Source organism: Ovis aries, chromosome 4 (genome assembly GCF_016772045.2).
Source record: "Ovis aries strain OAR_USU_Benz2616 breed Rambouillet chromosome 4, ARS-UI_Ramb_v3.0, whole genome shotgun sequence".
Lineage (NCBI taxonomy): Eukaryota > Metazoa > Chordata > Mammalia > Artiodactyla > Bovidae > Ovis > Ovis aries.
In genome coordinates, this window is record NC_056057.1 from 77,882,003 (window position 1) to 77,909,163 (window position 27,161).

A 27,161-nucleotide genomic window follows, 5' to 3' on the forward strand; every position below is an offset into this window, starting at 1 on the left:
ATCCACCCAGGGGGTCCCACCGGCCAAGCCCTCAGAGCTCCGCCTCCCCAGCCCAGCTCTTGCACACTCAGTTGCTTCAATGGCAGTGTCCTGTCTTCAGACCAAGGACTAGAGGCTGCAACCAGGAAGGGACAGGATGAGGGGCCGTGGTCGAGGCGCAGGAGAGGGAGAACAGAGCGTGGGGAGGAGCACGGGCCAGAGGAGGTGGTTTAAGAGAAATGCAGGCCTCTGGGGAAACCCCATCTGACCTGGCGACTGACCACACTGACCTCTGCCCTCTCCTGGCCTCGGTCTCACTGTGTGCAATCCAGCGTGGGGCTGAATGAGCCCTCACAGGCTCTGATAGCATTCAAACTCAACCCTAGTGCCCCTTAGCACCCACATCCTGCTGCTCCTATTACATGGGCTGTGGAGATACTAACAGAGGCTCCATAGGGCACTCCAACAAGAGGGGACGCTGATGGCAAACCTGCTCGGCCCTGAGCTGCCGCCACTCTGCTCCAAAGAGGCCAGGATTTGTCAGCATTACTGACAAAGTCCCATTTGTCAGTAATAACACAGGAAGAACGAGGCTCGCTGGACCCAGCCCACCTGCCAGGTCAGCGTCTCCCTCACCTGCCCTCGCCCTAACTTCCACTTACACACTGCTCATTTACCCACTGCCTGGCCACAGGGCCCCCCACTGGCCACAGCCCCCTGCCCAAGCAGCCTCCACTCAAACCTTCCCCCCAATCTGGCCTCTAACCAGGAGCAGCTCTGCCCATAACTGGTCACTTCATCCACCAAGGGCCTGTCCCCCAAAACCATGGCAGCCAGGGGCTCCAAAGGTGAGCTAAGACACCGCCTTCCTGGCTGGCCCTCCAGCCTAGCTCACCATCCTCTGCATTCAGGAGGCCAGACCACAGAATCAGATACATCTATGCAGGGTCCAGGGCAGACTGGTGTTCAGCTCTGAGAATCTCAGAAGTATGCATGTCATCAACTTATAATAAAGGTTTTTCGAAAGTCTGGCTATCCACATATCTTTAATACCTAATTAGCTGAATATATTTTGAATGTGTATTTTTTTTTCAGTTTTAACATTTTTTCATTCATTTGCCAATCTCCAATTAAAGGTATTGAAATAAGAAAACCAAAATAGAAATCAATTTGGGAAATGTAAATAAGTAAACTTGCAAAAGGTGTTTTTGTGCATTTTAGGCATTTCTACCGTTGCAGCAATCAAAGAAGGGCAGGGGGACTTCTAGGACCCACGTCCACCTCCCTCAAGCAGGTCTTCAGGGGTCCCTGGTATGTAGGACCCTCGCCAGCTTCCAACCAACCAGGCAGCCCAGGACACTCTACCAATTCACTCCATCTGTCATCCCATGCAGTTAACTGAACAATCACTTAAGATAAATCTTTCCTCAAGAACTGTCTCACTCTAGATCACCAACAAGGACCTACTGTGTAACACAGGGAACCGTACTCAATACCTTGTAATAATCTATAAGGGAAAAGAACCTGAAAAAGAATATACACATATGTATAACTGAATCACTTCACTGTACATCTGAACTAACACAATATTGTGAATAACTATACTGTAATTTTTTAATTGTATAAAAACTATATTGTAATTTTTTAATTGTATAAAAAAAAATTTTTTTAAGAAAAACCATTAAAAAAAATGTCTCACTGAGGAACATTTACCAAGAACTGAGAAAATTGAGGAGGGGGAGAATGGGGCCTCCAGAACCATCAGAAATGATTTTTGCCACTGGAGCATCTCTTCTCATTCGACCTCCACTCCAGCTGGGTACATCGGGTCTACCCATGATCTAAGCACAGGCAAGCTGGCCCTTACCAGTTCAAAGATGGGTCAGGGAAAGAAGAGTACATGCCATTTACTTCTACTTATTATAGTGAACTAAAAATACCCAGACTGCAAGCAAAGCCATGTCTGGATTAAGAATTTAGCAAAATGGTACTTGTATGTTTGGAGGTCTGACTTGTGATTGGCTAATTCCTGTGATGGTCGAAGTACTCCCTGTGGAGTGGACAAGCCCCTTTCCTGTAAATGCACAGAATCAGGATGCTCCAGAGCCCCAGGGACAGAAGCCACCCAGCTGGCTCACCCTTGAGCCACTCCCTTTTGGGAAGGGGAGACTTGATGAATTGACGTCTGCAGTGCCTGGGGATCCAGCATCTTCCCTGCCCGCCCATTTAACCTAGGATCCCATTTAATTCTCACAACAGCTCATTTCACAGCAGAGAAAATCAGGGATGTGAGGAAACTGAAGCACCACCTTAAGGATGGGACAGGGGGCCCATCTGCTTCCTTGGGCAGGAAGCCCCAACCCACTCAGAACACCTGAATCTGGGGACTGATGGCTTGAACCCTAGGAAGTGTTCATGTACCAGACCTGGCTGCAGAGGAGCAGTTCCTCAGGACTGACCTAATAATATTCAAGGCCTGATGAAGGAAAGCTGGTGCTGGGGTGCAGGAAAGAGTGGCAGCACAGATCTCACATGGGCAGCACACCCTCTGGTGGGGGGCGGGGCGGGGGGGCAGGCTCAGGCCTGGGTACCCTGGGGAGGGGTCACAGGACTTAGGGTCAAGGACATAGGTCCAAGCAGCATGATGACACCACCAGGAGTCCGAGACAGAGAGAGAGGGAGAGAGAGAAGGAGTCCTGGAGAAATCTCCCTGGAACCTTCAAGGTCTAGCCCCTGACCATCAGGCCGCAGAGCTCAGATGTAGAGGCCGAGTGGGTTCCACTGCCCTGCATTTCTGCCAGTCCAGCCTCACTCAGAGCCCTAGATGTCATGAAGCTGACACTCCCATTTTACAGATGGGGAAACTGATGGCCAGGGTCACAGCTCTGCAGGGGCAAGCCCAAGCCAGTCATCACACTCACTGGGCACGTAAGGCACTTCCCACTCTATCTCCATTCCTCCCATGGGCAGGTGCCATCTGGCCAAAACCAACAATATATATATAAATATAAATAACTTTAAATTATAATTAAAAATCATACCAACAAACTTAATCTGTGGTGTTTCTTTTAAGAGTGTATTGCATACCTTAATTAGGTCCACAAGTCTAAGAGAAGGATCTGATTTGGGTATTGAGGGCAGACAGGGTCCAGGTGCCCCAGAGCAGAAGCCCAGGGGCCCTCGGGGCAACAGCCTTAGGCACTGCCACTCTCCTGGGAGGGTAAGAGTCCTCTGTGCTCATGTGCTCAGTCACGTCCAATTCTTTGTGAACCCATGGACTGCAGCCCATTAGGCTCCTCTGTCCCTGGAAGCCCTGGGACTCCACATTCAAGTCGGTACTTTTTGCTTTGTCTTTTACACGGAACAGGAAAAATCTTTTCATCTGTTTTCCCCATAGAAATGAACTTTCTACCAAGTGGAAAACAATATCGTTCCCCACTTGCTGTCCAAGGAGACCTGCGACCCCTCCATTCTCGCCCAAGTCAGAGCTAGTCAGGCTGCTCACCTGCCCTGGCAGAGATTTATTCCTCGGTTTTTATGAATTTCTTACTACACTCCTCTCTATCCTGTGATATCAAATGCTTGATCCACACAAGTTGGTCCTGTGCTCACAAGGGTCAGAATGGACCGCCCTGTTTCGAGATGATTCTGGTGGATGCACCGCCAGCAGAGCATCAGCCTGAAAAGGGAGCTGACAGCAGCGGTCCAACATACCACAGTAGGACAAGAGCATTCCTGATCCTGAGCATCCGTATCACCATGCACAGGGTCTGTAGGAGATGCTTTAGGAATCTCATAACCATGCAAACCATCCCTCCTGCTCTTGGACTTCCTCTGTCCACTCAGAGGTCCCCAGGCCTGCAGCAGATCGCTCTGTGGCCTCGGCCAGGGACATCTCAGCACTGCAGGCTCTGCTGCTTCCTGGTCACTCACAGTGCCGTGCCCACCACCCAGGGGCACCTCCCCAAAGAACACAATGGTCAACAACCAGCCTCTCCCCCAGTTCAGCTTCTTTTTCCAGAGCAGGGGCTACATACTGAAATCACTTGGGGGTGGGGGGTACTTATCCACTCTAGACCACAGCCCAGATCAGCTGCCATGGGCTCGCTGGGCAGAGCAGCCCTTGGGGGTTCAATTCGCCCAGGCAATGCTGACACGCAGGTCCTGTCTCCTGAGAAGTGGGCTACCAGATCAAGCATGCAGTCTGAGCGTGCTGAGCACCCTGTTTTTTTTTTTGTTTTTTGTTTTTTTTTAGTTTTTTATTTTTTAAATTTTAAAATCTTTAATTCTTACATGCATTCCCAAACATGAACCCCCCTCCCACCTCCCTCCCCATAACATCTTTCTGGGTCATCCCCATGCACCAGCCCCAAGCATGCTGCATCCTGCGTCAGACATAGACTGGCGATTCAATTCACATGATAGTATACATGTTAGAATGTCATTCTCCCAAATCATCCCACCCTCTCCCTCTCCCTCTGAGTCCAAAAAGTCCGTTATACACATCTGTGTCTCTTTCCCTGTCTTGCATACAGGGTCGTCATTTGAGCACCCTGTTTTTACACACAGTGTGTGGACCCTGCAATCTGCCGCACAGGGATGGTGCAGTAAGCCTGCTGTTCACCCCTGTCTCATTCCACTCTTGTGCTATTAAGCCTCTTCTCCCGAGTGTGAGACCACGCCAGGCCCTGGTAACCCCACACGCTGAGCCGAAGCCATCTCTCCACGCTGCTGAGAAGCTGAAATGTGGATCTATGCGCCATCCACCATCTCACCCTCCCAGCTCCACACCATCCTTAACCCGACAGAAGGCCCCCTACTGCCTCATCCCAGGCCCTGACGAGGACTGTGAGGAGACAGAGTGTCTAGGAAACCAGCAGGCAAGCCTCCCAGTGTTCCAGAAAGACCAGCTCCATCTAAGCCTCTCTCCACAGGGGACACCTGATGCCTGGATATCTGGCCTCATGGGCGAGCACACGTGATTCCTTTTCAACTGGGATTCAGCCAGATTTGAGCCAAACCTTTCCCACAACCGGGGCTTCCCTGGTCGCTCAGACAGTAAAGAATTTGCCTGCAATGCAGGAGATTTGGGTTCAATCCCTGGGTGGGGAAGATGCCCTGGAGAAGAGCATGGGTACCCACTCTAGCATTCTTGCCTAGAGAATTCATGGACAGAGAAGCCTGGTGGGCTACAGTCCATAGGGTCACAAAGAGTCAGACACGACTGAGGAACTAACACTTTCCCACTATCAACTCCCTGAGCATCTCATCTAGCTAAGCTAGAAAGGTTCTTTCTTTTGACCAGACTAACGCACAGTTCCTTGGAAGAAAAACTATGAAAAACCAAGACCAAAGCAGAGACGTCATTTTGCCAACAAAGGGCCATATTGTCAAAGCTATAGTTTTTCCAGTAGTCATATAGAGATGTGAGAATTGAACCATAAAGAAGGCTGAATGCCAAAGAATTGAGGATTTTGAACTATGGTTTTGGAGAAGACTCTTGAGAGTCCCTTGGACTGCAAGGAGATCAAACCAGTCAATCCTAAAGGAAATCAACCCTGAATATTCACTGGATGGACTGATGCTGAAGCTGAAGCTCCAATACTTTGGCCACCTGATGGGAAGAGCCAACTCATTGGAAAAGATCCTGATGCTGGGAAAGATTGAGAGCAGGAGGAGAAGGGGACGACAGAGGATGAGATGGTTGGCCAGCCCTGACTCAATGGACATGAGTTTGAGTGAACTCAGGGAGATAGTGAAGGACAGGGAAGCCTGGCATGCTGCAGTCCATGGGGTCATAACGAGTTGGACATGACTGAGCGAAAACAATAGCAACAACACACAGCTGACAATACCCGGGATCACCACGAACAAAAAAAACAAACGCAGCCCCAACAAAATGCACCATAGGGACTCCCAGAGGCAGGGCTCCGCAGTGCAGGCAGGGCGCCTTCACCCAGCACCTCGCCAAGAGGCACTGGTTCTCTGCAGCCACAACACAGGTGACCCACCTTGGACACCTGGCCAGGACAAGGCAGGCTGCACGGTGGGGCGGGGTACCCACAGGGCACTCACGTGATGGTGTCGATCATGTCCAGGCCCATCTCCACACAGCAGTGGGCGTGGTCAGTCTTGGGCTGAGTGAGGCCAGACACGCAGTAGTAGCAATCTCCCAGGATCTTGATGCGGCGGCAGTGGTTCTCCTTCAGACGAGAGGGCAAAGGGCAAGTTAGCCATATACCTGGGGCCACCAGAGCCCCTGCTCCTCTGCCACCAGAGGCTGAGCTGGAGGCACAACCTAGACCAAGGTCCAGGCAACCCCTACACAGTCAGGGTACCTCCAGAGCGCAGGCATTCCCCATGGCTGGGATTAGGGTTGCTTTGGGGCACCCCACACTGCCCCACACCCCTCCACTGTTCCTGCCCTTCAGTTCACCAGGGCCAAACCCACAGACCCTTCAAGGTTGGGAGGCCACCCCACGCCCAGGAGCCAGCTCCTCTCCCCAGGGAAGGGTCCTCTCTTGCAAGAGGGGCTGGGACAGTCTGACCACCAACTCAAATCATCATGTGATGGCTCTTCTGGAACATGCCAGACCCCTCCCCACCCCAGGAAGGGCCAGGCCACACGCCTCTGAGCGCCCCATAGCTTAACCCAGAGTCGAGGTCCACAGACCACGTAAGCAGCTCTCCCCAAAGGATCACCAGCCGGGGTCTGCACCCCGACCTCACCACTCACAGGGAACGCCTCAGAAAGGCATCCTATGCCACACAAGGTCTCCTCTGACATTTACACAACAGGAAGAACGCTGGCTCCACCTCGCCCTCAAGTTGAGGACAGAGACACAGGAGACGTCTGCTACCATCCGTCCTGCACTAAGCCATCGGGGCCGGCTATGATGACGATGGTGACTGTCAGCTTTATACAAGGAGAGCCTTAAAACAGCATTTCTGGGACATTTTGTTTTCAACACCCCTTCATATCCCGTAAATAACTGAGGACCTCAACAAGTTTTCGTATAAGTAGGTTAGCGCTATGGATATTACCACATAAGAAGCTATGACTGAGAAGCATTTTTTTTAATGTATTAATGCATCTAAAGTAATACATGACCCTCTTCCCTTCCTCCTCCCTCCATGGAACATGTTCATCAGGATCCCAAAGTGGAAAGAGTTGGAAGAAAAAAGGAAGTGAAACTCAGATTTGTGCTGCTTCAGATGATACAAAGGATTCTGAAGACAGCATCGTCTGTGGGGAGGGTAAAACTGTTGATTCAAGCCAGAGTTTTGGATTATTTATGGGTTTTATTTATGTCTTTTTTCACTAACCTTGAAGAACTTTAATAAAGGAAACAAAAACCATTAAAAATAAATAAAGTAACAGTAGCCAATCCATTATGTATTAACAAGAGTATGTAACACATTTTATGAAAAATTACGACACTTTCCAAAACAATCACTGTGAGAAGCAAGGCTTTGTTCTCCCTTTCGCCAGTCTCAGTATCTGTCTTCACAGAAGACAGCTGTTTTCTGTGCTCCGTGTTCTGATTCTATTCCATTCTATCTGTTCCAGCTGATTCTGTGCCCCACCATTCACTCCATGGTCTCTCCTGGAGGACGTCTGTGAAGGAGACGGGCCTCACACCACCTGTCCTTGGATGAGACGCATCTCACAGCCCCAGGCGGCCTGGAAGCCCAGAGCTACACTGACCCCACTCTGAGAACACACTCTGTAAGTTATATTTAGTTCTGCTCTTCATTGTCTTACAAACGAGTTGCCTCCTGCAGGTTTTCTTGAATGCTATGAGTTCTCAGTGCCCTGGGGTGAGAATTCTCAGCCTTCCCCACCCATGCACTGCCGCAGGACACTCTCTACCAGGCAGAGGGGTGGGAGACAGGCCAGGGCCAGCATCCCGATGCTCTCCGGAGCGGTGATCCAGGCATCAGAAGAGGGGGCGTCTCTGTGCAGATGACTCAGTGCCCCGCTCCTCCCATGGGGACACTGGGTCAAAGAGGAGAAGGATAGCAGATGCTCCCCCTGTTGGCAGGGCTCTGGGAAAGCCCAGTGACTGGGTCTGCCTCAGCCCGAGCCCTGAAGGCACCTGCTGTGATCAGGGAGCTGGCCTCAGGGAGGTCCAGATCTGGCCACTCAGCCTTCAAGTGACCAGGGGCAGTCATTCATCCGTCAGACACCTGCCTCCTCGTCTGCAGAAGGGATTTCCCAGTGTCCCATGGAAAGACTAGGCTGCGGCTGAGAGTCGGGGAGCCCAGGGCCAGCCAGGTGCAGATGTCCACATCATGGAGCCAAGGGCCAGGCTTCTGGCAGGCAGCCTTCTCCAAGCCAGCAGGCAGCACTGGGCTCTCTTCCGGAATCTCTAGCATGTCCGCCCCCACCTGTCCCTTCACTGCCAGGACACGTGGTGTAGATCACTGAGGGACAGCTCCCTCCCCGACCCCTCCCCACCTTCACACTCAGGCTACCTTCCCTGGACCCAAGGGCCCAGGGTAAGACGAGGGTCCACTGCCAGTTTCCACCATTCCCTGGGCCCAGAGACCCTCGGTGGAAAGCTCATGAACCCCCAACTCGTCCAGCTTTCTTCCCAGCTGTCCATCTGGGGAGCTAGACCCCTCCCTCTGAGGAGCCCACAGAAGTGACAGAAGCTACTCCACTGAGGCACTGCTCCTGCCGAAGATTCCTCAAGGTCACCAAGCCCCGATTCTGACAGGTGTCCCTATCCATCAGCATCCCCCTGGGGCATGAGTGTGGCTGACCGTGGACATCCCTGCATCCCCCAGCTCATGTTCCTGGCCACCTCCAGGCCCCATGATCCCAGCCTCCGGTTTATCTCTGTGTGTCCCCGACAGGACTGGCCCTAGACTGGAAGGTGTGGGCAGGTGTGTGTGTGTGTGTGTGTGTGTGTAAGTGAATGGACCATAAATTCAATAGGCCGGTCAGAAGTGGCAGCTGTACCATCAGATTCAAAGGAAAATCAGAGGCCGTGGGTGGGGCTGCCCCAAACGGCCACCACGTGAGCCTGACTGTCCCCTGTGACACAGATGCTCAGAGTGGCCGCCACGGAAAGGGGAGTCTCTATGGGGCTGGGGAGGCTCTCTGATGGCTGGACCTTCAGGACAGGAGGCGTTGGAATAACGAGGTGTAAACGAAGATGAAGGCAAGTGGTGCCCCAGCAAGCCTCAGAAGTGACCCTCCCTGCCCAGCGTGGGGGTTCTCCAAGGGAGGACAAGAGCATCTAGCAGGTAACATCCAGGCCACAGGCTCACAGGTACACCGTGTTCTGGGGAGAGCTTCCTAGAGAAGAGCCATCCTCAGCTGGACCCGTTGACACAGTCAGGACTGGGTGGATAATTACAGCCAGTCAGTGACACACGTGTTCTTGGCGACCATCCTGAGGTGGTCCCTTCCAGGCCGGCTCCACCGCAGGGCAGACAACACAGCCCAGAACAGACTAGGGAAGTGAAATGCTAACACATCGCCTTGTTTTGTTTTTTTTTTTATCTCAACTCTACCGGCTTTGGTTAACAAGCTTAAGAGACCAAAAAAGGATTTTTCCGTTGCTTTGGGTGTTTTAGATTACAACACCTTCCCTGTAACTAATGAAACCGGCTCCTGGAGTTCCCCAGCAGAAGCGTGACAGCTGAACAGCTGTTTCCCAGCCAAAGCAAGAAAGAAAATGGAGGGGGAGGGCTGGAGGAGCTGGCTCAGAAGGGACAGGAATGATGGGGACACGACAGACAGAGCCCCCTCAGAGCAGCAGAGGAGCTGCAGGAGGATCCAGGGAGGACGCTCTCACGCTTTGGTTTCCAGATGTGTTGTGCAGGCTTGCAGGTCAACTCTGGACCCGACTGGCTCTGCCAGAGAGGATGGCAGAGATCCTCAAGCTCAAAGGCTCTGTGAGCCTGCCCCACTGGCCCCAGGCCTGGAAAGAAGCAGAAAATTCAGTGGGATCAGGAAGACCCACTGCAATTTCAGAACCCAAAGATGTCCAAACCTCTCTGGGGCTGAGGCTGACTCTGAAACGGGAGTTCAGAGAGGCCAGAGGCCATCAGGTGGACCCCATGCTGCACCTGGATTCTGGGAAGGCAAGGAAGCTCCCAGGACCTGGTGGCACCCGCCCTGGGGAAATGGAGGTGCAGACTGAGAGCTGGAAACGACCCAGTGACTGCGCCTGATCCCCAGGTGACTGCATCCAAAACCCAGCTGGCCGAGTCATACTAACTTTGCATAGTATCTGGCCATCAGCGGGAAACAACGGATCCCAGAGAGGCTGGCTCAGTCAGTCAGTCGATAAGTTGTGCCCAGCTCTTTGTGTTCCCGTGGACTGTAGCCTCCCAAACACCTCTGTCCATGGGATTTCCGAGGCAAGAGTACTGGGAAATGACAACCTGACCCAGGGACTGAACCTGCTGTCTCCTGCCTGTATCTCCTACAGTGGCAGGCATATCCTTTATCACTTGAGCCACATGGGAAGCCCCACTGAGGCATACTCTTCAATAATAAACAGTCACATGTACATGTGTGCTCCTGGTCTCCAAAAGAACAATGGAGGGGCAACCCCAAACACAGCACAGATGCCTAAATGCATGGGGTGGGAGAGATGGTGGGGCAGGGCAGTATGTTGGCCCTGCAGATACTGTAAGTATCCAAGTATCTTGTCTCGGAGTCTCCATTGTGGGATGGAGCCATGCCAATATTTTATGTACTTAAAAAGAAAAATTAATTTAAAACAGTGATGCCTAAAAATCAAAACCAAAATAAATTAAACCTAACTGTACCCTCACTGGTAATGTGATCACACAGCAGAGAACTATTCCAGGTGAGAAAATACATATTTGACTATATATCAGTGCTGTGTGCTATGCTTAGTCACTCAGTCATGCCCAACTCTTTGTGACCCAATGGACTGTACCCACGATGAGATTCTCCAGGCAAGAATACTGGAGTGGGTTGCCATGCCCTCCTCTAAAGGATCTTCCCAACCCAGGGATGGAACTCAGGTTTCCCACATGGCAGGTGGATTCTGTATCCTCTGAGCCAGCAGGATATACAGCTTCTCTGGTAGTTCAGTGGTGAAGTATCCGCCTGCAATGCAGGAGACACAAGTGCAATCCCTGGGTCAGGAGTAGGGCATTGCAACTCACTCCAGTATTCTTGTCTGGAGATTCCCATGGACAGAGGATCCTGGCAGGCTACAGTCCATAGGGTCGGAAAGAGTTAAACACAATTGAAGTGACTGAGTATGCATGCCCACACACACTAGTGGGATATAATCCAAGGACAAGATAACCTCAGAAACCACTAAAGAAATCTTAGACTGTATTCAATGGTCTTATTGTGGGTCATAACATTGTTGATGCTATTTTGAATCAACTGTACATAAAAGAATGAAACAAAAAATTATAATACTGTCATTAGAGTTTCCAACATCAAAGGAAAAGAGACACAAATGTAAAAATCAAAGGACTGAGTGAACTGGAAATATCCATATGAACTCAGAATTTGTTTCCGTTTTTCTAAAAGACATCTTCCACCTCTGTCCTTTGGAAAGTCACAGGCCCAGAGATAACCCGGATTACAGGCTGGAAAACCCATTTCCTGCTGAGAGAAACTAGAGCTTCTGAAAAATACCACATCTGTGTGTGAGGCAGGAACATGCTGGGAGGGTGTGGGCCAAGTCACCAGGAAGCAGGAGGTAACCTCAGGCTCACCCCCTTGGAGGATCCAGTCGTGAAACTTGATAAAGAAATGAAAAGAATCAAGCGTTCACTGAGGAAAACCAAACAGCTCATGAGTAAATGTGCTTCATTTTTAAAGAATCATGAGCTAATAAATGCAGAAGAAACAACAGGATCAGAAAACTGACCCTGAGTGTGTAAACCCAAGTGAATACAGACCAGCCAAGCTTTTGAGGCACCTGCTGTGACCCTCGGGCACATCGTCTTGGGAAGCCCATAACAACACAGGAACCTCAGATCCACACGTCCTGGTGAGAAGGGGCCAGCACAGGGGCCAGCACAGGGGAGAAGCACAGTGATCAGGGCAGTGTCGTGAACACAGGTGAGAGCTCAGGACCTAGGGCAGGCACAGAAGGTCAGGCCGTTCAGGTGCCTGGACAGGTCGGGAGAAGTACAGAGCACACCCACCCCTGGGGCTGAGCGGCCAGCAAGGGCAGGAGCATCAGCAAGGAAAAACCAAAACCAAGACACACTTGGCACACCCACTGAATACGATGTGTGTATCCATCTGGTCTTTTGGTTTTTGTATGCTATGAAGGTCTGATATCTCAGGGGCCTTGCTGGTAGGAAAGGATGCCTCCCGCTTACCAGGGCTGGCTAATTCCTGGAGACAGTAGACAGCTTGTTCCTGTCCCACTGGCGGATCAGAGCCCACACCTTTTCTGCGGACTCTCATACTCCAGCCACTGTCCCCGCCCTAATCACCAGGGTGGGGACCAGGGGGCAGGAGACACCGACATCCCGGAGCCCTCACCATCCACACTGTCCAGCCCTATGTCTGCTCATCGCCATGGAAACACCTATAAAGCCCCATCCCCCTCTCCCAGCCTCTCTGCCTCCTGGGCACCCAGTGGTCCCTCCTCTGGGGGACTGTGATTGATAGAGCATCCTTCTCTGGCCTTAGCCCTCCTGCCATCACTGTCATCTCTGAAAAATGGAGTATTTTCTGCCATATCAGTAAACAAGGATGTCACAGCCATCAGAGATTGCTGCCCTCAGAGTGAGCCCGTGAGCCCTGAGGGAACTCAGGAAGGAAAAGAATACCTGCCATCTAGCAGCCCATCAGACTGAAGCCACTCACTACCACTGAGCCCAGAGGAAATTCAGGAAATGAAAAACACAGGATACGGCCCCAGATAGCTGAGGGCATATCACAGGAATGATTTCACTGAGCCCAGACCTGCATCTTCCCATACACAGAAAAGCACTAAATTCCTTAACTTGGGTTATCTGTTTTTCTTTAATTGAAAATAATTTTTGATGATCAGACTATCTGCCCTTTGTTGCAAAACTTCTATATAACCTGGCTCTCTCCTTGCCTCCTTGGAGCAGTTCTCTCAGGGTCACTTGAGATACTGTCTCCTAGGCTTGAAGTCCCCAAAATTCCCACCAAATTAAAAGTAACTCTCAGCTTCTAGGTTGTGAATATTTTTTAAGTCGACACCTCCATAAATTAAAATTCACAGGCACAACTCAGACATACATCCATCTCATGTGAATCCTGACTGAAACGAATGAGCTCTGAAGAAGAGACGCATTTGAGACAAGCAGGGTGACCAAGCCCAGATCAGGACTCAATTATCTGTAACTGTGGGCAGCTGTCATAGAGGTGTCAAACTGGCACTGGCCACAATGTGCTGAACAGAAGAGCCACTCTCCAAGGCTGCAAGGATGCAGCATGCTGATGGGTAGGATCTGGGGGGAGGCTGCAGACCCACAAGACTAGCCGGACGTTAGTTTCTGTCGAAGAGGATTGTGAGTGCTTGGGGGCGGTTGTTATGTTTCTATCTCTAACTTTGTGCACGTGTGAATTTCCTAAAAGCTTCAAGGACAGGGTTTACATCTGACTTGTTCCTGCTGCAGCCCCATTACCCAGGACAATCCAGGCACACAGTAGAGACCTGGCAGCTGCTTTCTGAACCCAACTAAGGACACGTGCTTTCTGAACCCAACTAAGGACACGTGCTTTCTCGGTGACACGCAGAGGCCCCACATCCCCTTCTGCACCGCACTCCAGGCCCCGTCCAGGCCGCCCTGCCTCTCCATTCACTGCTCCTCCACACTGAAGCCTCAGGTCAGCCTTGCTGCCCACATCTCGCTCCTCCCTCTGCCTAGAGCACACCTCCCCACAGAGGGACCTGAGCCACTGCAGCTGCTGAACACAAAGTTTCCTCCAGCAAACAGGGTAGGTGAGTTTCTACAGGCGGCCTGATACAAACGACAGACTCATCAGAGTTCCAAACATCTACTGGTTTTTCAACAAACAATATTTATTCCCTGATAATCAAGGGATAATTAAAGAAATCCAGGTTCATTATCCAGGATGCAGAAAATTCAGAAAATTAAATATTATATCTCACAGCTTAGCAACAACCATGGTTACTCTGGGATATTTCATTCCAGACTTTCTTTTTCTCCCTGGCACTCATGTAAATGTGTGTACAGTATGTGCACACACTGTGAAAACTGGGATTCTACTCTACATGCAACTTTACATTCTACTTTGATCACTTAAAATCGTACCCTTGAGTCAATTTTCCAAGCTGAGCTCAGGCGATGGTCCCATGGCCGCCCCCTCTAGGCTGTGCTCACAATATCTCTTTACATCCTGACCATATCCCATTCAGCAAAATCCGGGTTTCACAAAACTGGCTCAAGGTCTCCCTGCCTGGGTTGAAATTTCCCTGGCCAAGGTTCTCCAACTCCGTTCTGGGGCTCTAGTCCGCCCCTCACCCCCACCAACAGCAGGTGCACAGGCAGCTTTGCTGAAGGCACACTGTCGAGCAGAGTCACCACTGGACTCTGAGCACGTGTCAGGCCTGGACGTGGCCAGCTCCATGCGGCCATGGGACCAGCTGTCAGAACAGGAAGGTGTGACCCAAGGACAGTTTCCTGAGGAGGAGGAAGAAAGATAGAGATAGGAAGGATGGACACGAACATACAGCCAAGCAGCTTAGAACTGGGTGGGGAGCTCCACTCTCCGACAGGCTTCCATGGGTCCCTTTCAGAATCATCCAGAGTAACATAAGCAACTGGGAAATAATGCCCTCACTAACACAAGTCATCACAGTCATCCATCAGGCACTGGGCCCCTTACACTCCTGTCCAAGTGCTCCTCCGTGTCGGGTCCTCATGGTCTGGAAAGGCTCTCAAAGCATCTGAGTTCAGGGACAACAAGGACTGGCCAAGCCCACGGGCTGATGTCCCCAGGGAGAGCCCCCTGGCAGACCCCGCATACCCCAGCAATGCTTGGACCTAAAGAGGGGAAGCCTCTGCACTCGTCCGAGCTCTCTAACCACCCATGATATGTGTGGGTCAGCCGCCTGGCCCTGGGCACTGGCCTGAATCCAATGCATCCCCTTCTCGTGCCTGGCAATGGCCACGCCGGGGTCGAGAACAAGCTCTTGCTGGAAACAGTCCCTGAAGGATTCCTGGTGTTATGACCAGAGCTGAAGACCATGCTCTCACCTGCCCATCACCTGAGGACCAGTCCGCCTGGCCCAGCCGACAAGAGGCCAACATGGACCCAGGCTCATCTCCGTGGCTGGCACACCAGGAACCTTCCCCACTACCCCACGCCTCCTGGAAGCTGCCAGAGGGGCATCTGCTTTGTCCGGGCAGACCACTCTCCCACGGGAAAAACTGACATCCAGAGATGGGCCCACCCCCAACAGGTGGTGGAGGAGCAAGGCTAAACCCAGGACAGGTGTTTCTCCGTAAATTCAAAGGGTGTGGCCAGTTTCCGAGATACACACAGACATCAGAACAAACACAAATCTAAAATAGATCCAATAAATGGAGGAAAGGTCAAAAACATAGCGCACATCTGCGGTCGTCAGCCGTGGATCAGGGTAAGCAAACCGTCAGCTCCCACAGAGATGCAGACAAATATACTGTGAGTCCGTCTAACCACCCACCAGGGACCTTCATAAAGGAGGATGCGTTTGCACCCCCGGAGTCGCCACACCTTCCACACAGGGCACTCGGACACAAAGCAAGCACATACACAAGGAAAACACGTCCAGGTGCTCCTCAGAACAGGACACAAGCAGCTCAGAGCGAGAATATACTGAGACACAATGTCAACGCACGAACGAACAGAGAAAGAAAGCAATAAATAGGGAGCGAACAAGGCCATTTTAATTTTGAGCTTCCTCACGGTCAGTCACCTCAACAAGGACAAAAGATACAAACTGCTTCAAGAAACAATTTCTAGAGAAGACGGAAGCTGCACTGGATGGTACGTGGCAGGTTAGACACTGTAGATGCAAAGATCAGCAAACCTGAAGGCACAGCAGCATAAACTGTCCAAAATGAAATAGAAAAAAAAAAAAAACAAATTTTTTATAAAGATCATCATCTTGGACTTCCCTGATGGCACAGTGGATAGGAATCCACCTGTCAATGCAGGGGAGATGGTTCAATCTCTGGTCCAGGAAGAGTCCGTATGCCACAGAGCAGCCAAGCCCATGCACCGCAGCTACTGAGCCTGCGCTCTAGAGCCCAGGAGCCACAACAACTGAGCCACGTGCCACGGCTACTGAAGCCCACAGACCTTAGGTGTGACCTGCCCCAGGAAGATCTCAAAACCCCAGTGCTCAGCCCACAGCACAGAAAAGGGGGCAGGCGTCCTGAGATGTCACCAACTGACCCCCAGCAGTCAAGTTTCAAGTCCAGGTAGTCGTCCCAGAAAAGGGCAGTGCAGGCCTGATCCAAAGAACCCTCCCTCCACCAAGGTCAGCCCAGGCGACATCTGCCAAGGGACAGAAGGTGCAGGGTAGCCCGCAGGCAGTCCACTCACACGCAGGGCCCCACAACCCAGCCAGTGCCTCCGCCTGCCCAGGGCCCTTCACTGGAGGTGCTGAGTGGGTTCATGCAGCCTCTTGCCGTCTGCAAAGGCAGCAAGCACTCTGGTCCCAGGGGAGGAACCAGTGATGCTGAAACAACAGCCAAGACCACATCTCCACCAGAGGATCCACCAGGCATGTCTTGGCCCCAGGAGCAACTTCATCAGACGAAGGGGGTGGCTGCACTTACCGTGGCCAGCTCGTCAAACTTCCCGAAGAGCTCGTTGAGGAGTTTCACCAGCTCCTGGGCCGTGCACTGTGACGCCAAGCCTGTGAAGCCCACGATGTCTGCAAAGAGGATGCTGCAAGACAGAGAGGTACCAGCTGCCCTCTTCCATGGGCTCAGACAGACGTCACCTGAAACCACAGCCAGCCCCCTGCCTATCCCTGCTGGATCCGGGACAAGACTGAGGTTGGGAGAAGCCGGGGGACTCCTCAGTCACAGAGGGAGGAAATGCTGGAGCCACTCAGAGTTCCTGCTGACTCCTCCCAGGACACTGTGGGGTCAGCGGTGACCCCCACATGCTGTCTATATACTCAGTGTCCCCCAGACCCAGGGAGCAGCTCAACGTCCACTAGGCCTGCTCCACTTTCCGGGGTGGCCTGGTGATGGGGTCATGGCTGGTGGCAGGTGAGCAACAGTGACATGTTCTCAAGGAATGAGCAGCCCTCACACCATCTCCCCACCCCCTCCGCCCACAACTGATGCCAGTGACTGAGCCCAGGCCCTGTCAAAGCCCCCCAGGGGTGCCGTGCTGTGGGCAGGGACGCCCCTCGGTCAGCTACAAGGGTGAAAGCAACATCTCTCTTAGATGCTGGGCACCCATTTACTACAACACCGTGTCCACCCACAGTACACAGCCAGCAACCTGGATGCTGCAAAGACTTTAAAAGTCTTAAGTAACAAATCAACATAGAGGACCAAGGCAGGACAGAGAACTTGTAAAGCAACAGAGAGCTTCCCCTAGCCATACATTTGGAAGAGAGTGGGGCTCCTGCTGAGTCTTCCCAGCACCTTGATCCCCCACAGGTGTGAGGGATGACGGAGAGGTGACCAGGGGCCTAGCTCAGAATAAGCTGCTCACGGGAACCACAAGGCCTGATCACAGAGTTCCTGGACCAGTACCAGGTGTCACCTCCAAACCACTCACCCCAGGGGAACACCCTCACTCCTGAAGACACTGTATGGCCAACTTTTGTCACCTTCAGCCAAAAGCACCCTCGGCTATGAGACCTGGGAGGTCACTCACATGGGTACTGGAGAGGTTGACGAGACATAAACATGCATCTCCAATTTAAATGAAGAAAGTGATGTGTACAGGAATTTGTTCTTTTGACACAGTTGTGTTCATATCTTAATTCCTGACGCCAGATCTTAACTCAGGGTTGAATTTTCAACAATACCTCATGTCAGAAAGTGGGGACCCACATTAGAGGCAGAAAGTGGGAACCCACATTACAGGCAGAAAGTGGGAACCCACATCTCAGAGAGGCTTCTCTCTGATGATGTCCTCACCCCACCACATCAACCATGCCCTGCCCAAGTGCAGAGAGCAGCTGTGTTCACTCCAGGCCGTTATAATCCTCTAACTGCAGAAGAGCATCCCCCACTGAGCCTGTGAGGAGCTTAAGGATGCAGGCCTGACTTGCACATCCCACTGTACCAAACACAGAGCAACAGGAGATACATATCTGTGCCAGGAATGAATGAACGGGTAAAAACTGTGTCTAGGCTATAGGTGTGTCACTGATACTCAGGAGCTGAGCAACAGGACTGCAAGAGTGGGCGGAGACAAACAACAGTTTTCTCCCCTCTGTTTAGTATAGAATTCAGGCTTCTTTACATCTCTGAGGATCCACCGTGCTTTATCCCTTCTCTATAACCACCCATGCATTCACACGCCCTTCTCTAGCCTCTGGTTTCTCAGCCTCTGCTCATTCACTTAGTTCCATGAACACTGACTGAGCACTGCCCACCTCCACGCTTGGAAAGCCCGCAGAGTTTCCCTGCCTGTCCACCTCCACCACCCGCGGGAAACCTCACCCCTAAAGCACCCAGGTAGCGGATCTCTTACACCCTAGGGCCCTGTCCTCAGAAGGCTCAGAGCAGGGAGGGACAGAGCACAGGGAAGCAATGATATGGTAAGGCTGGAATTCAGCAGGAAGGCACAACACCCACTTCAAGGACGCAGCCAGGCTGGAGCGGGGTCTGGAGCCTATCCAGGGATTTTCCAGACAACCAAGAAAGGAAGGAAGGAGGAAAGGAGGAAGGAAAAAAGGAAGAGGGGATTGATTCAGAAGTGCAAATAGTATGTGGAAACTAAGATGGGTGAGAAACCATATAGTAACTTATCAAAAGCTGAGAGAGGCAGACTGGCTGGCACATGGACACAAGCAGTGAGCAGTGGAACACAAGTGTCCATGATGAGAGGCTCCTGAGTGTCAGCCCAGGAAAGGCTGGGGGGAGAAGCGGTGAGACTTTGGATTCTAGAAGGACTGTCCAGCTCTGCTACTTGTGGCAATGTGCTGGGACCTCAGGCAACCTACCCAACACTTTCACATGTCAGTCTTTCCATCTTTAAAATGGGAATAAGACCACAGTCCAGATGATAGGTCGTGAGGGTTAAACGGATTAACAAAGCACTTAGAATAACACCTTGCACCTAATAAGAGCTCACCAACTGCTTAGTTACAAAAATTTGTGAGTGTTACAATGCAATAAATACTTATTGAAGGATCTACGTGTCAGGCAGTGTTCTGGATGCTTGGGACTTAGCAGTGAGCAAAAAGATTCACACATCACTGCCCTCCAGAAGTTTCCATTCTAGTCAGAGGAGGTGGATGCTCACAGTATGTCTAAGGTGACAAGTGTAACTATGGAGGAACAGGAAGGAGGGAAGACGGGTGTGGAGCTCTGAGTAAGTCAGGTGACACTTGAGTCCTGAAGGGAGGAGAAGGGGAGCCATGAAGACACCGGAGAAGGTTCCCCACCAGAGAGAACAGCAGCGGGTGCTGATGTGACTTTTGCTGGGTATAGAATTCTCATCTTCCTAGTTCAGCTTTTGAATAAGCCAAGCCACTGCCTTGTGGCCTCCATGGTTTCTGATGAGAAATCTACTAGAAACTTTACTAAAGTGCTTCTCTCTTCCTGCTTTCAAGATTCTCTCTACGTCTTTGGCGTCTGACAGTTGGATTATAATGCATGCAGCTGTGGTTCTCTTTATCTTATTTGAGCTTCTCTGATGTAGTTAAGTGTTCTTCATCAAATTTAGGACGTTTGGGGCCATTGCTGTTTTCAATTTTTCTTCCCCTTTTGCTCTTTGTCAGACTCTCATCATGAGTGTGTTGTTACATTTGATAGTGTCCCTCAGTTCTCTGTTCATTTTTCTTCATCCTTTTCTTCATTCTGTCTCTTCAGACTGGATAATTTCAAGCGACTTATCTTGAAATTCACTGACTCTTTCTTCAGTCTGCTCAAATCTGCTGTTAAGCCCCAGATGAACTTTTCATTTTATTTTTCACGTTTGAAATTTCTGTTCAGTTGTTCATTTATATAATTTTTATGTTTTTATTGGTATTCTTTATTTGATGAGAAATGACTCTCATATTTTCTTTTAGTTTTTTAGACATGGATTGTGCTTTGAACATATCTAAAATAGCTGATTTTAAAGGTACTATCAAGTTCAATGTCTGGCCTTCCTCTGGGACAGTTTCTATTGACTGCTTTTTAAATCTATTCTTATTTAAGCCATGCATTCTTGATTTTTGCATGTTTTATATATTTTTATTGAAAACTGGGTAATATAACCTGGCAACTCTGAAAAACATATCCCCCTCAGGATTTGTTGCTGTTACTGTTTGTTTATCCTATTTGCTTCTTTAGTGACTTTTCTGAACTAATTCTATAAAGTCTGTATTCTTTGTTATGTGTTTCTACGAAAGTCTTTGCTTCATTAACTTGGCATAGTGCTCAGCTAATGACTAGACAGAAATTTTCTTAGATGTTTGGAGAAAATAAGTCTCTCAGTCTTTGACAATGGTGTGTATGTGAATGTTGGGACATGCTTTCAACACTCAGCCAGGCCATACTGGGCTTGGACATAAAAGGACTGTAGAGAGCCCAATGAGATGTCCGTATTTCGGCTATAAAAAGATGTCTCTGAATCCTGATGGAGGGCAGCCAGAAGGGCTATGGTGTAGCTGGCACTATCTGTGACAGGGAGCCTCAGCTTCCTCTCCTATCTCAGGGCTATCCTGCCTGCACCAAGCACACTGGCCCACCATAGGACACGGGCTTAGATGCTCAGTCGTGTCCAACCCTTTGCGGCCCCATGGACTGTAGCCCGCCAGGCACCTCTGTCCATGGGGATTCTCCAGGCAGGAATACTGGAATGGGTTGCCATGCCCTCCTCCAGAGGATATTCCCAACCCAGGGATTGAACCCAGGTCTCCCACATTGCAGGCGGATTCTTTACCAGCTGAGCCACAAGGGAAGCCCAAGAATACTGGAGTGGGTAGCTTACCCTTTCTCCAGTGGATCTTCCCAACCCAGGAATTGAACCAGGGTCTCCTGCGTTGCAGGCAGATTCTTTACCAGCTGAGCTATCAGGGAAGCCCATCATAGGACACAGACAGAGATTTTTCAGCAGCAAAGGGGAGTAGTAACTTGTCACATCTGTATTACCATTACAGGAGAGGAGAGGAAGAGAAAGGCACTTGGGTGCTCCATGCACATGCCCACCTCTACCTGCAGCCCCAGAAGACCCCTGATATCTGATGCTTTCCTTGCTGTTTGCAGATGCTCTGCCCTGGCAAGGTGTGCCCTATGGTAGTCTGGTCTTCTCAGCAGGGCATTTGGTCACTAAATCAAGTCCTTCAGTTCAGTTCAGCTCAGTCACTCAGTCGTGTCCAGCTCTTTTATGAATTGCAGCACACCAGGCCTCCCTGTCCAACACCAACTCCCGGAGTTCACCCAAACTCACGTCCATCGAGTCGGTGATGCCATCCAGCCATCTCATCCTGTCGTCCCCTTCTCCTCCTACCTCCAATCCCTCCCAGCATCAGGGTCTTTTCCAATGAGTCAGCTCTTCTCATGAGGTGGCCAAAGTATTGGAGTTTCAGCTTTAGCATCATTCCTTCCAAAGAACACCCAGGACTGATCTCCTTTAGAATGGATTGGTTGGATCTCCTTGCAGTCCCAGTAACAAAAGGTAATGTGCAAAGTGGAAAGGTCTAGGCAGACATCAGCATCAGCCAATCCTAGACTAGCTTCAGCCCTATCACTCACTGGCCAGGGAGTCCTGCACCAGCTCACTTTGCTGAAGCTCAAGTTCCTCATCCATAAAGTAGAGGTGACAGTGCTCCTAGATATCAAGGGTGTGATGATATTAAACAGAACCAAGTGGCCTTTCCTGACTGGGCTTGAACGTTGGCCTCACATATCAGGCCTTAATCCCATTCAGCTTCACCGTCTTCTGTAGGAAGACAAAACTGGTCCTTATCAAGAGACACAACAGTGGGAGTGAGTGCACTCACCAGACAGCTGTTAGCCATACCAGCCCACACACAGGGGCGCCTGGACCCTGACAAGGATGGGCTGGCAGCAGTGGGCCTTGGCTCATTTCAGACAAACAAGCACCAGCTCATGGGGACCCAACCTGCAGCACTCGACACAGACAGAAAGAGGATTTTCTTATCCTTTTGTGTCCACAGGGGCTCAGTGGGCAGGGAGGCCTGACACCAACACCCAAGAAAACCAGCAAAGACCAGAAGGAGAGAGAGTGCATGGGTCCTTCAAATCATCATTTCCTACCTGACACTTTTGTCAAGTATTACTCCTGGACAGAAAACACTGCTATTCTAAGTACCTTTAAAGGCAATGCATGATTTAATATAATAAATTACATTTTAACAGAATCTTTAAAAACAAATTAGCAAACTTTAGAGTGTCCAGGGAAAGTTGGTTCATTCCAAGGGCTCGGTTTCCTCACCTATACAATGGGAATAACCATCTCTACCTCCCGGGGCTGCCATGAGATGAACAGAGTAAAGGGAACACCTACCCCAGAGCCCAGCACGAACTAGAACAATGCTCAGTTATTAACCTGCTACAGGCAAATTCCCAGTCCAACGGCCACTGCCCAAGTCTGGCTAAGGGACAGAGTGCCCATGCTCTCCAGCCAATACAGGAAACAGAAGGTGAAGAAATGAGAAACAGCAACTGTGAAATGCATCACCCAAGAAGCCCACCCACACCCCTCATGGGAACTGCTTCCCTGCTGGGCAAGTGCTCACCTGGGCTCCTGACCCACACCTGCTCCCTCCTTCCCTCAAATTAGGGTCCTCTGCTCACCTCTGCCATCACCGCTTCCTCCTCCATCACCTCCACCTTCACCATCACCTCCCACTTCTACCACTCCCTGCACCATCACTTCCACCTCCACCATCGTCACCCACCTCTGCCACTACCTCCTCCTCCTGCTCCACCATCTCCCACCTCCACCATCACTTCCCACCTGCCCGATCACCCCTCCCACACCTCCATCACCTCCCACCTCAGCTCCCCAGGCCCATCACAGGGCCAAACAAGCGCCAGCTCTACCTCACATTGTCATGCCGCTGGATGTAAATCTTGTGGAAAATCCTCTCAGGGGGCTTCAGGAAGTCCTCCTTCATCTCCATGGCAACATTCCGAGGCAGGAGGCTCATGAGCAGCCGCTCCTGGACAGAAGAGACAGGCTCGTGTGACACAGCAGCTCCTCCGTGTGATTCCTGGACATGCCCAATCCAGTGACCTGGGTGCCAAGGAGCTGCCCTCCACGAGGGGCCCCAGAGCCTCCTCACACACAGCCAGCACGTGGTTCAGCCCCACGGACCCTGCCCAGCCCCAGAGCCTTGGTGGGTTGTGCCCAGGCCTGGACTGTCACCACACAGGTAACTCGTTCCCAGAGCACTGGGCGAGCTTGCTGGGGCAAGCTCACCATATGCCCCAGCTCCAATGAGTGGGGGTCACAGGCAGGAGACACCGCTGCCTCCAACAAGGCCAGTCCAGCCTCACTCCCCACACCACCGCCCAACACAGCCTCAAGAGGAACCTCAAGGTGGGCTGCCCATGCCCATCGACAGACAGGAGCCCATGTTCCACAGAGATAAGTGACTTTGGATACAATGTGGCATCTTCTCCTGGTCTTGTCTTCTGATTACTCCCAGACCTGCAGGAGTCAAAGGTTCCCCACCCCCAAGAGTATGGACCGAATGCCTGGGCTTATCCACAGGAGCCATGCTGCCCCCGGGGGCTCTGTCACCCGTTCTGGACCTTAGTTTCCTCCTCCAGTCCCCGCCCCTCCTCCTCATGATGGATCCTTCCCTGGCCTCAACCCCACCGGTCACACCGTGTCTGAGAAACCATGTTTTAGAAACCTGGGGTGAGACCCCCAGTCCTCCCTTAGTCCCCTTTCAGAGCCCCTCCCCAACCACACACACTCTGCTTTGGAAAAAAAATAAAAGTGCAGAATTTAGATCCTGCCTGCAATCATCCTACTTACAAGGGTGAACGTGGGGCAGGGAGGGGGCAGTAGTCCCTCCCTCACTCTCTCTTCAGTGGCACCCCTCAACCCAGCTGGGCCCACAGCCCCTGGGCCCTCAGTCTGGCCAACAGAGGAGGCTCAGAAGGGGCCACATGGATTTCTGGCATCTCCCACTTAGACCACGTAGCCGGGTGCAGTCCCCAGGTCCTGAGACCCTCGTAGACCCCAGGTCTATCCTGCAGTATGAGACCACATCCCTGCCTGGGAGCAGCCGCTCCCCCACGTGACACCCTCTGGAGGGCAATCACAGCAGCAGCAGTGGCAACAGTCACCAACCCTGAAAGCACTCCCACCTCCAGGAAATGGCCTCCGGGGCCTGGGGTAGGGGTGTCAGGGCTTCACCCCCTTGGCTCCAGATCACAGTTATTTTTAAATGGGAGAATGTATCTGATGCACAGGAAGAGTCTCCCCAGGTGACGCATCCCCACATACACTTCTGAGGATGGAGGCCAGGCCCAGCCCTGCCTGGCACCAGGTGGAGCTGAGTATGTGCACCCAGGTGAACCAGGCCTGGTCTATGTGGGGTGGGGGGACCCACTGTGGCCCCCACATGGCTCCAGGCTGGACAGACCCCCCACACTTAGGAAGAACATCGCAAGAGCCCAGCAGTCCATGACATTTTGTGACCAGCCACATGGTGAGAGGCCCCTCTGAGACAGAAGTGAGAGCAGCCTCACTTCTGTGAGGACAGAAAGTCCCAGTGCCCAGGGCATGGGAGCTGGTGTGTGACCTGAGTGTAGACAGGACCTGATCAGCCCTTCCTTAGCAGTGGGGCCTCTGGGGACGAGCCCAAGCACCACCCATGGACAGGAGCCTCTGCAGGCGAGCCCACTGTCCCAGAGAGTACTTGCCAGGGGGCTCACTCGGGCCACCATCAAAGGACCACCTGGAAGCTTCCAGAGATTGCCACTGCCCTGAGGTGTAAGGTGGGAAAACAGAAGCAGCTGGACAACAAGGCAGGCCACCCTGGAAGGGCCCTGGGTACACGCAGAGCCCTCTCTGCCGCCCCAGCATCAGGGGAGTTGACAAGTGCAGGCCCCTCAGGCCACCTGCCAGTCTAGGGGCTCAGGGTGCACCCCAGAGCCCCATGCAAGGAGGTCTCAGGGAGGAGAGTCCCAGGGCCTGCAGGACAGCTGCCTGGCCTCCCATCCCGGCTCTGCCTCCTCCGGGGCCATTAGTTAAGCTCTGTCTCAATCCCACCCTGTCTATCAAGGTGATAACCACACCAACCACCTCAGCAGGGTGTTCTGAGAAAGGGACGAACACCTCAGGCCCCCACTGACCCTCAGGAGTCCCTATCTTGTATCACACCTCCCAGCACCTCCGATGACAGCCCTTCACGGCTTCGCTCTGTCTCCTGCGTCTTTTAAATCTGTCACCTGCTCTTGGAAAAGCACTCGGGTGTCACCCAAGTCAAATCAAGCAAGGGAAACTGCCCCCCCACCCCGGTGCCCGCCTCACACCTTCCTTCACCATCTCACAGCCCCAGAACTGACCGCTCTCCCTGAGTGAGCTGCCGCCTCCCCCTTGGGGGTCCTGCTGAGGAGAGCCCTCCCCTCTCTCGGTCTCTCCATCACCTCAGCTGTCCTGCACGACTTGGAGTTAGAACAAGGAAACCAAGGCAGCCACCAGGAGGGAAGGACTGAAAAGCAGAGGCACGCAGACTAGCCTGGGACTTCAGGAGGAAATCGGGGGACCGGTATGGAGGGTTAGGCCAGGTGCTTCTGCAGCCCAGGGCGCACACCCAGCACAGCGTGGGGTGCCGAGACAGACGGCTGGGTTGGCACTGTCCCAGGATCCCTTCTCCACCACTAGCACCACAATCTAGCCCTCACTCTCATCAGGGGGCTTGAAAACCTAGAATGAAAGCTGTATTGTCCAGCCTCCTCTTCAACTAGAGGTGGCCAAGGAGACAGGAGCTGAAGGATCAAGTGGAAATTTCTGGAATATTCCCTAAAGACAGTTTTTTCTTCTTCCCTCCTCCTGTTGCTGGGGATACAGTCATGATGGCTGGATCTGTACCGACCATCTTAGTTCAGGAGGATGAAAGCTACACGCTAGCAATGGCAGACCATTTAACTAGATGGAGACTGGGTTGTGAGGATTGCATGGATCAGATCTGCGTCGCGGGCCATAAAGTGCCGGCCCTGGCATACATATGTAAGAGAAAAAGAGTTATCTCACTTGCATAAGCCACTGTCATGTGAAGTTCCTAACAGCAGGCTATCTTTCCAACCAAGGGCTCAGCATTAACTCCATCCACAAGATTAGTGATAGTGCCTGAAGCCAACACACATTAATAATCAAGACTTGAAAGTACACAACCTCACCCACAGGGAGCAAAGCAGCCAGACATCTGAAAAGATCAAGCGCCCATCCCTGATTAAAAACAAAAAGCAGCAAACAACTTAGCCGGCTGACATCATAAAGATAATACCTGAAATCCACATCCAATTCCAAACCCAGCCCTAAAGCCTCAGGCAGCAATAAACATTACATTAGAAGCAGACAGCTACATGATGAGTTCTAACTAGCGAAATAAGATACAAAGCCAGAAATCAAAGGGACAAATTTACAAATATGAATCGTACAAAACATCCTAGCATCCTATGAAGGCTATATAAAAACCTCAATGTTTATCTTGATTATCAAAATGTGACTTAATACGTTAACCTTAATAAACATTAGATATTTAAACAACAATTATGAAGACTCTGTTTCTGAAAAGATGGAAAAGCACTTTTCCCTATTCCCCCACTAAGTGAAGTGAAAGTGAAGTCGCTCAGTCGTGTCCGACTCTTAGCGACCCCATGGACTGCAGCCCACCAGGCTCCTCCATCCATGGGATTTTCCAGGCAAGAGTACTGGAGTGGGGTGCCATTGCCTTCTCCTATTCCCCCACTAAGTACACCAAAAGTCCTGGACGTTACTTATAAAACAGTCATCTGAAGGCTCTGAAAGGCAGAGGGAGGGAGGCAGAAACCTCTGTGCGAGGGAT

At 51.5% G+C, this 27,161-nt stretch overlaps 1 protein-coding gene across 2 annotated transcripts in view; it reads right to left on the reverse strand.

Moving 5' to 3' along the window:
- The window catches only part of ADCY1 (adenylate cyclase 1), a 108,046-nt gene that overhangs the window by 57,099 nt on the left and 23,786 nt on the right, over window positions 1-27,161 (reverse strand). For both annotated transcript variants that reach the window (XM_027968689.3, XM_042248694.2), the window contains exons 3-5: window positions 23,179-23,297; window positions 16,768-16,879; window positions 6,055-6,182 (exon numbers count right to left, since the gene is read on the reverse strand). In XM_027968689.3, the coding sequence (XP_027824490.2) occupies window positions 6,055-6,182; window positions 16,768-16,879; window positions 23,179-23,297 (359 nt within the window). The remainder of the gene's footprint in view (window positions 1-6,054; window positions 6,183-16,767; window positions 16,880-23,178; window positions 23,298-27,161) is intronic.